This window comes from Bombina bombina, chromosome 3 (genome assembly GCF_027579735.1).
Source record: "Bombina bombina isolate aBomBom1 chromosome 3, aBomBom1.pri, whole genome shotgun sequence".
Classification (NCBI taxonomy): domain Eukaryota; kingdom Metazoa; phylum Chordata; class Amphibia; order Anura; family Bombinatoridae; genus Bombina; species Bombina bombina.
This window is the reverse complement of record NC_069501.1, coordinates 442,163,963-442,174,650: the sequence shown is the minus strand read 5'-3', so window position 1 is coordinate 442,174,650 and position 10,688 is coordinate 442,163,963. Positions and strand designations below refer to the sequence as shown.

The 10,688-nt window shown below is 37.8% G+C and overlaps 1 protein-coding gene across 1 annotated transcript in view; it reads right to left on the bottom strand.

Annotated features, from left to right (window-relative positions):
* Nucleotides 1–4,437: 4,437 nt before the first annotated feature.
* Nucleotides 4,438–10,688, bottom strand: part of LRIG2 (leucine rich repeats and immunoglobulin like domains 2) — a 175,912-nt gene continuing 169,661 nt past the window's right edge. Inside the window, exon 19 of the mRNA XM_053706656.1 lies at nt 4,438–7,900. Coding sequence (XP_053562631.1) covers nt 7,671–7,900 — 230 coding nt within the window. The 3' untranslated portion in view covers nt 4,438–7,670. The remainder of the gene's footprint in view (nt 7,901–10,688) is intronic.

Sequence of the window (10,688 nt, the reverse complement as noted above, 5' to 3'; positions counted from 1 at the left end):
TGGCATAATTACTCCAGCCAACTCTAGATCTGAAACACAATTCAGAAATGCTTGAGCTTTCACTGGATTTACTGGGACACGGGAAAGAAAAAATCTCTTTGCAGGAGGTCTCATCTTGAAACCAATTCTGTACCCTTCTGAAACAATGTTCTGAATCCAAAGATTGTGAACAGAATTGAACCAAATTTCTTTGAAAAAACATAACCTGCCCCCTACCAGCTGAGCTGGAATGAGGGCCGCACCTTCATGTGGACTTAGAAGCAGGCTTTGCCTTTCTAGCAGGCTTGGATTTATTCCAGACTGGAGATGGTTTCCAAACTGAAACTGCTCCTGAGGATGAAGGATCAGGCTTTTGTTCTTTGTTGAAACGAAAGGAACGAAAACGATTATTAGCCCTGTTTTTACCTTTAGATTTTTTATCCTGTGGTAAAAAAGTTCCTTTCCCACCAGTAACAGTTGAAATAATAGAATCCAACTGAGAACCAAATAATTTGTTACCCTGGAAAGAAATAGAAAGTAGAGTTGATTTAGAAGCCATATCAGCATTCCAAGTCTTAAGCCATAAAGCTCTTCTAGCTAAAATAGCTAGAGACATAAACCTGACATCAACTCTGATAATATCAAAAATGGCATCACAGATAAAATTATTAGCATGCTGAAGAAGAATAATAATATCATGAGAATCATGATTTGTTACTTGTTGCGCTAAAGTTTCCAACCAAAAAGTTGAAGCTGCAGCAACATCAGCCAATGATATAGCAGGTCTAAGAAGATTACCTGAACACAGATAAGCTTTTCTTAGAAAGGATTCAATTTTCCTATCTAAAGGATCTTTAAACGAAGTACCATCTGACGTAGGAATGGTAGTACGTTTAGCAAGGGTAGAAATAGCCCCATCAACTTTAGGGATTTTGTCCCAAAATTCTAACCTGTCAGACGGTACAGGATATAATTGCTTAAAACGTTTAGGAGTAAATGAATTACCCAATTTATCCCATTCTTTGGAAATTACTGCAGAAATAGCATTAGGAACAGGAAAAACTTCTGGAATAACCACAGGAGATTTAAATACCTTATCTAAACGTTTAGAATTAGTATCAAGGACCAGAATCCTCTATTTCTAAAGCAATTAATACTTCTTTAAGTAAAGAACAAATACATTCCATTTTAAATAAATATGAAGATTTATCAGCATCAATCTCTGAAACAGAATCCTCTGAACCAGAAGAGTCATCAGAATCAGAATGATGATGTTCATTTAAAAATTCATCTGTAGGGAGAGAAGTTTTAAAAGATTTTTTACGTTTACTAGAAGGAGAAATAACAGACATAGCCTTCTTGATGGATTCAGAAACAAAATCTCTTATGTTATCAGGAACATTCTGCACCTTAGATATTGAAGGAACTGCAACAGACAATGGTACTTTACTAAAGGAAATATTATCTGCATTAACAAGTTTGTCATGACAATTAATACAAACAACAGCCGGAGGAATAGCTACCAAAAGTTTACAGCAGATACACTTAGCTTTGGTAGATCCAGCACTAGACAGCGATTTTCCTGTAGTATCTTCTGACTCAGATGCAACGTGAGACATCTTGCAATATGTAAGAGAAAAAACAACATATAAAGCAAAATTGATCAAATTCCTTAAATGACAGTTTCAGGAATGGGAAAAAATGCCAAAGAACAAGCTTCTAGCAACCAGAAGCAATGAAAAATGAGACTTAAATAATGTGGAGACAAAAGTGACGCCCATATTTTTTTTTAGCGCCAAATAAGACGCCCACATTATTTGGCGCCTAAATGCTTTTGGCGCCAAAAATTACGCCACATCCGGAACGCCGACATTTTTGGCGCAAAATAACGTCAAAAAATGACGCAACTTCCGGCGACACGTATGACGCCGGAAACGGAAAATAATTTTTGCGCCAAAAAAGTCCGCGCCAAGAATGACGCAATAAAATGAAGCATTTTCAGCCCCCGCGAGCCTAACAGCCCACAGGGAAAAAGAGTCAAATTTTTGAAGGTAAGAAAAAATGAATAATTCAAATGCATAATCCCAAATATGAAACTGACTGTCTGAAAAATAAGGAAAGTTGAACATTCTGAGTCAAGGCAAATACATGTTTGAATACATATATTTAGAACTTTATAAACAAAGTGCCCAACCATAGCTTAGAGTGTCACAGAAAATAAGATTTACTTACCCCAGGACACTCATCTACATGTTTGTAGAAAGCCAAACCAGTACTGAAACGAGAATCAGCAGAGGTAATGGTATATATGAGTATATCGTCGATCTGAAAAGGGAGGTAAGAGATGAATCTCTACGACCGATAACAGAGAACCTATGAAATAGACCCCGTAGAAGGAGATCACTGCATTCAAATAGGCAATACTCTCCTCGCATCCCTCTGACATTCACTGCACGCTGAGAGGAAAACCGGACTCCAACTTGCTGCGGAGCGCATATCAACGTAGAATCTAGCACAAACTTACTTCACCACCTCCATCGGAGGCAAAGTTTGTAAAACTGAATTGTGGGTGTGGTGAGGGGTGTATTTGTGGGCATTTTGAGGTTTGGGAAACTTTGCCCCTCCTGGTAGGAATGTATATCCCATACGTCACTAGCTCATGGACTCTTGCTAATTACATGAAAGAAACATTTATACTCCATTTAAGTAGCTTTACAGATAGTTAATGCAGGTATACCAGTATCCCTTGGAACATGTTCAGTCTAGTTTTTTAAATGAACTTTTGAAGTGACACTCAAGGTGCCAGTAACCTAAGATTTTTTAAAATGAAATCCGGGGACATTTTTTTTTTATTGGCAAATGGTAAACTATTTTATGAGCACAGGATACTACACAGTTGCTTACAAATTAGGTGATAGCATGGGGGTGTAATAACATTTTGGTTGGGAGAATTAGGAGATCAGGGAAACAATATTATAAAAATAAAATACAGCAATTAAAAATATCTTCCTACTAATTAAGCAAATAGTGATAGAGGCTTGACTGTCAGGCAATGAGGACTTGCAGTGTTTATCTCACTGGCTGCTTACTGTGACAGACAGCTCAGGAAGCAGCAGGGTTCACCGGCTGGTGGCAGATGCATAAGGACACAGGGGGCAATATAATATAATAAAACATAACCTGGCTCCAGGTTCTTCTAGTGTCTCTTGCTGTCTGTGTGCCCCATCCCTCACCTAAACTCTGCTCAATTAGAGCCTTATTGCAGGAAAAGATCCCTGAGCGGAGTGTGGCCAGAGCACAGGGGGAGAAATTTAAATCAAGCACACAAATGTCAGGGATCCAAATGCCAGCTCCTCTCACCTCCTCTCCCTGGACATGCATGCTGATGGTACAGGATTACAGACTATATACATGTTTAGCGTACTGCAAGAAGAGGTTGGCGGGGCCAAGGTGCAACTAAATAACTTATGGTAGGATAGTGTTATTTACATAGCTGCCACCTATGCCGCAGTTTGTTAATGCTTGTGCTTGCTGAACAAAATACAGTCACACAGTGCATGCACTGCCGATTGCACTGAATATAGCAACTTCTGCACCGCTAGTAGTAGCTCTGCCCCTGGCCAGCTGAACGTGCTGAAGATGTGAGAATGTTTTGTAACAGGAGCGGTACAGACCATCTGTCTTCCGGGGACATAATTTGTCCGGGGACAGTCACTTCAATCCGGGGACTGTCCCCGGAAATCGGGGACGTCTGGTCACCCTAAAGTAGCCTGCAGTTGGATTCAATTTCTAAACCCGTCTGCTTGCTAGGTAGCTGAGCTAGTCATTGGGTTAATACAGCTGGCTTGGTAAAAAGCGTGCCAAAATATATGTGTGTGCAAAACAAGTAATAGTGATATGTCCCAGAGCCGTATATACACAATATAAAGATAAACTCTTAACAATTAAAAGAACCCATAATATATATATATATAATAATAAATAAAAATAAACTTACCCATAGACACTTGTCCACTATCAAGCAAGTAGCAGACAGCCAAACAAGTAATGAAACATATCAGAAGAGGTAATGGAATAGGAGTATAATTTAGTAAAGTATAAAGTAGTACTGTAAAGGGAGGCAGAAGACAAGTCCCTGCATCCAAATTTAAAGAGGGCCTATGAAATATTTTCCATGAGGCGAAAACATTGTATCACAAACCATACCCCAAATACAATCATGCTTCAATAAAGACTGAAAGCCCTTTTCACTCAAAAAAACATCTTCATGCTTCAACCACTTCAAATGGTTTTATAGGGCTCTTGGGGTTTGGGAAACGTTGCCTCCTCCTAGTGGTAGGAATGTAATATCCCATATGTAACTGATCGTGTACTGAACTTTTTTTTTTTACATTTCCTGAAATAGTGATTAGAGAGCAACTTTTAAATCAAATATATACTCAAGCAGAAGAAAATATATACCCTCAAGTAACTTTTATTTTTTTTTCTAACAGTTTTTATATACACTGCAATGAAGATGCTCATCACAAAATCCCATTTGACAAATTTCATAATAGGCTAATAGGCTGTATGATTAACATAATAGCATAATATATATATTTTTGGCATAGTTAAAAAATGAACACAAAAAACATTTACATTTACAATATAGCTGACGGACATGTGCAATGTGTACAAAAATATTTTATAACTGCAAATATATTTACATATTTAACATGAAGCCATTAAAACTATTTTTGCATGATCCAAATTTTAAAAATCACAAAAAAAAAAACTTTTTTTCTGAAGAGAAAAAATTGTCTATTTCACATAAAACCCTTCTAGATGTTTGCTTAAAGGGATACTGAGCAAAATTTGTTTCTTTCATGATTTAGATAGAACATGACATTTTAAGCAACTTTCTAATTTACTCCTATTAATTTCTCTTCGTTCTATTGGAATCTTTATTTAAAAAAGCAGGAATGTAAACTTAAAAGCCGGCCCATTTTTGGCTTAGCACCCTGGGTAGCGCTTACTGAATGGTGGCTACATTTAGCCACTAATCAGCAAGTGCTACACCGGTGCTGAACCAAAGATAGGCTGGCTCATAAACTTATATTCCAGCTTTTTTAACTAAAGATACCAAGAGAATGAAGAAAAATTAATGAGTAAATTAGAAAGTTGCTTAAAATTGCATGCTCTATCTGAATCATGAAAGAGAAAAAATGGGTTCAGTATCCCTTTAAGCCTCCTGATTTAACAGCAGAATAACATATCAGAGGCCCAACAGTAAGTACAGGTAGCCCTCAGTTTATGCCGGGGTTAGGTTCCAGGAGGAATGGTTGTAAATCAAAACCGTTGTAAATTGAAATCCAGTTTATAATGTAAGCCAATGGGAAGTGAGGGAGTTAGGTTCCAGGCCCCTCTCAAAATTGTCATAAGTAACACCTAATACATTATTTTTAAAGCTTTGAAATGAAGACTTTAAATGCTAAACAGCATTATAAACCTAATAATAAAGATTGTATCATCATCAAATTAAGTTTAATGAACAAGAACATTTGCTAACAGCACCTAATAAAATAATCACACAACAGACTGCATCATCATCAAACTAAGTTTAATGAACAAAAACGTTTTTTTACTTGCATTTTTCTGCAATCAGTTCTCTGCATTGTTAGCATGTTAGATAATATTGGGTCTGTACCTATTATATGCATTTCAATCCGGAGTGTTTATTAAGCAGTTAGGCACCTTCACCTCAAGCAGGTGGACATGAAGATAATAGGGAAGTGGCTGCTCGATAGCTAATGTCTGTTCTGTGTACACAGATCAATTTCAGACCTGCTAAGTTGCATAACTTTGCTGCAAAACAAGCGGACAGCTCCACCTACTGGCTATTTTAATTACTGCACATGACTGAAAAAAAAAAAAAGGTTGTTATTCTGAAATGGCGCAAATTGAACCAGCGTAAACCCGAGGGCCACCTGTACCGTATAACTCATATGATTTATGTGCAATGTGGAATGTTTAACATATAGTCTTCTAAAGCCTACTGTTTCTGCAAAACTAAAACCACATGAATCAAAGGCTAGAAGACCACTTGCATTTTCCCAATTTGTTTACTTGCCTTTGCAAGGTGAACAGAGTCATGAAAATAGAAAAATATGCAGGTCAAAGACAACAAACTATTGACTGGTTCATAGAGTTGTTAGAAAAGAAACATCAATAGTGAATGCTAAAGAATGATATAAGAGCACAAGACAACAGAAAAGTTGTGCCCATCTGATGCTTCATATGTCTCAACTTCATTCCTCAAATTCTCTTACCTGGGTATGTTTTAAGTATTTGAGTTGTTAGGATGTACAGTCATTATGTCTGATTCACTTGCAGCAAGAAAAGCCTATTATGGATATGCAAGGACTGGAGTGAAAAAATACTGACGTAGAGTAGGATACATCAACTATAAACAATGTTGACCGAGATACGTAAAATGTTAACAATGATTTATAAAAAGTAGAGTTCTGCAGCAGGACATTCCAAAAATTTTTTAAAAAGCTGCAGCCAAAACCAATATTTTTATTAAGATATATTTTCTAGTTGAATAATGGAATTATTTTGTAAAAACAATACAGAGTAGCCAACTCATCTGATGCATTTAATTTAAATAAACAAAAAAAAACACGGATGTACCTACAAGACAGAATGTTTAATGAGGTCACAACAATAAAAGTACTGTGTAACCCATTCTAGTTTGAGTCCGATAGATTTGCTTTTAGATTAAAAAATTCTGCAATAAGTCAAGACATTAAAAAAAAAACTTTCCAACACAAATATGCTAGAGACAATACAAACACACACGCACGCACGCACGCACTCACACACACACTACTGTGGATTGGGTCATTATGGATAATACAAATAGCCAACAACCTAAAATGATCAAACATAATAAAATAATTTTTAAAAAAAGTGCTCATTCATTAAGAAATTAGTGGGACCACAGTTATTCTATGGAGTGTAAAGAAAACTATACCTGCTGCTATGGATGAAACAAATAAAAAGCCAAAGGAAGTTTGTTAGATGTGGAACACAACATGTGAATCGGGTACAAAGCCCCCACCAAAAAATCTGATGTTTACCTGCCTGCTTAAAGGACTGAGTCCAAGGTGCCTGTAACGTTCACATAATGTGAACTCTATTGAGAAGATAAACTATTGTAAATAGCATTCCTCATAGGGAACCACCCTATACAACATTACAAAATTCCAAAACCACAAACAAGGTGCACTTCCTTAGTAGTTTAAGGAAGATTAAAGCTTGCATGCTTAATGTGTTCATGACAGAGATAGACATTTGGGAGAATCGATGTTGAACATATTGAGTCATTTCAGCATAAAGCTCATTTGGAATTAAATTTGTCAATAAAAGGGAACATAAAATCCATCTGGGTTAGCAGTTTCATGATTCTTGCTTCCTGACAGAATGACTGTATAGTTCTGATGCAAAATGGCAAGGAAGCATCAAGTGCTTACAAAGTGACCATTACAAACAGCGCACTGTCTCTTCTGCATTTCAGCGCAATGATTTTTGCCTTGGTCCACTCAACGTGTTTGTAAAACATATTGGAGCTATTTTTTTGGCCATAGGTACATATTGAGGTAGTCCATATTAGCTCAGATATCCTGAATTTGGTTGTAAACTATATAGTTTTAGGTGGTTTCCTGATAGTTAGAAATATTTGAAGTCCTGCTCAAATGGTAGTCCTGATCGCATGATCTTAAGCAGGGTCGGTGTGGGGACTGATCTTCTATCTTGACAGAAGGTTGGCCTTCAATTCTAATCAATGATTTCTCATAAACTGGTACAGAGTGGTGAAATAAGGGAGGATGTGGAGCAGGTAAATCCACTTCCTTCTTCAATCCCCAATTGGGACAAGAATCTAAAAAAAAAAAAAGTGATAATTTGTTATTTTGTCACACTGTGCAGTACAATGAATCTCTAATGCTCTACAACAATTACCTTCACAATTTAGCAATTTTATTCATAAAAATGTAAGCCAATTGGAAAAGGCCAGTGTTTTTATCTGAGCATGGCGACAACTTAAAAGCAGAGAAGATTAGCTTTATAAAGTAGAACCTACTTTTTCTTGGCACCCTTTCGCAGAGCATGTGTCAGCAGTATAATTTGTGCACAAGCATACAATTCCTGCTAGTTTCAATTTAAATTAAAAAACGTTTGCTTAACTTTATCATACAAAGATTAAAAAAACCAAAACTATTTACTGCTCTTTTACATGCATTATTGAAACTATTACCTATAATGTCCCTTAACCCCTTAATGACCACAGCACTTTTCCATTTTCTCTCCGTTTGGGACCAAGGCTATTTTTACATTTTTGCGGTGTTTGTGTTTAGCTGTAATTTTCCTCTTGCTCAATTACTGTACCCACACATATTATATACCGTTTTTCTCGCCATTAAATGGACTTTCCAGAGATACCATTATTTTCATCATATCTTATAATTTATTATAAAAATTTTTATAAAATATGAGAAAAAAATGGAAAAAAAAAACACTTTTTCTAACTTTGACCCCCAAAATCTGTTACACATCTACAACCACCAAAAAACACCCATGCTAAATATTTTCTAAATTTTGTCCTGAGTTTAGAAATACACAATGTTTACATGTTCTTTGCTTTTTTTGCAAGTTATAGGGCCATAAATACAAGTAGCACTTTGCTATTTCCAAACCATTTTATTCAAGATTAGTGCTAGTTACATTGGGACACTGATATCTTTCAGGAATCCCTGAATATCCCTTGACATGTATATATTTTTTTTTAGAAGACATCCCAAAGTATTGATCTAGGCCAATTTTGGTATATTTCATGCCGCCATTTCACCGCCAAATGCGATCAAATACAAAAAATCGTTCACTTTTTCACAAACTTTCGGTTTCTCACTGAAATTATTTACAAACAGCTTGTGCAATTATGGCATAAATGGTTGTAAATGCTTCTCTGGGATCCCCTTTGTTCAGAAATAGCAGACATATATGGCTTTGGCATTGCTTTTTGGTAAATAGAAGGCCGCTAAATGCCGCTGTGCACCACACGTGTATTATGCCCAGCAGTGCAGGGGTTAATTAGGGAGCTTGTAGGGTTAATTTTAGCTTTAGTGTAGTGTAGTAGACAACCCAAAGTATTGATCTAGGCCCATTTTGGTATATTGCATGCCACCATTTCACCGCCAAATGCGATCAAATAAAAAAAAAAAGTTCCCTTTTTCACAAACTTTTTGTTTCTCACTGAAATTATTTACAAACAGCTTGTGCAATTATGGCATAAATGGTTGTAAATTTTTCTCTGTGATCCCCTTTGTTCAGAAATAGCAGACACATATGGCTTTGGCGTTGCTTTTTGGTACTTAGGCCGCTAAATGCGCATCACACGTATTATGGCTAGCAGTGAAGGGGTTAATTAGGTAGCTTGTAGGGAGCTTGCAGGGTTAATTTTAGCTTTAGTGTAGAGCTTAGCCTCCCACCTGAAACATCAGACCCCCTGATCCCTCCCAAACAGCTCTCTTCCCTCCCCCACCCCACAATTGTCCCCGCCATCTTTTTAAAGAAAAGGCATATTTACATATGCTGCTCTGTAGGACCCCCTTTAGCCCCCAACCTGACTGATCCCCCACCAAACAGCTCTCTAACTCTCCCCCTCTGCCTTAATGGCCGCCATCTTGGGTACTGGCAGCTGTCTGCCAGTACCCAGTTTAGAATAAAATTGCTGATATTTTTTATTTTTTTCCACTTTTCTGTAGTGTAGCTCCCTGCCCCACCAAAGACCAACCCCCCACCCCCTCCTAGATACCTCCGATTTATATATATTTTTAATTTAAATACCCCTTTCTCAAACTTTTCAAAGTTATAGTTTCCGAAGTGTAGCGTTCCCACCCGCTCCCGCCCCGTGCACGCGCCCGCCCGCCACCCCCCGTGCACGCGCGCGCCCCCATCGGCCCTGCCCCCGATCCCTCCCCCCTCTACATTACCCGGCCCATCGATGGCCGCCCACCCGCCTCCCAAGTCGGCTCCCACCCGCCTCCCAAGTCGGCTCCCACCCACCAACGATACTGGCCATCAATGTCCGGTGCAGAGAGGGCCACAGAGTGGCTCTCTCTGCATCGGATGGCCATCTAGAGTTATTGCAGGATGCCTCCATATCGAGGCATCACTGCAATAACCGGAAAGCAGCTGGAAGCGAGCAGGATCGCTTCCAGCTGCTTTCCCCACCAAGGACGTGCAGGGTACGTCCTCAGGCGTTAACTGCCTTTTTTTTGAGGACGTACCCTGCACGTCCTTGGTCGTTAAGGGGTTAAATGGAATATATTTTCTTTATCCTAACATTTACACTTTGGCATTTGCATAGCTTGCTATTTGATAATAAAATTGAGCCATACTATAAAAAAGCATATGCATAGTTATTGTTAACTTCTGTATCAATTATTGTGTCATGATTCAGATAGAGAATACAATTTTTAAAAAGTTTCCAATTTACTTCTATTATCAAATTTATTTCATTCTCATGATATTCTTTGTTGAAGAGATACCTAGGTAGGTAGCGTGCACATGCCTGAGGAACTACATGACAGGAAATAGTGCTGCTATCTAATGCTCCTGCTAATGTGCAACATTGTTGCAAAACTGCTGCCATATAGTGCTGCAGACAC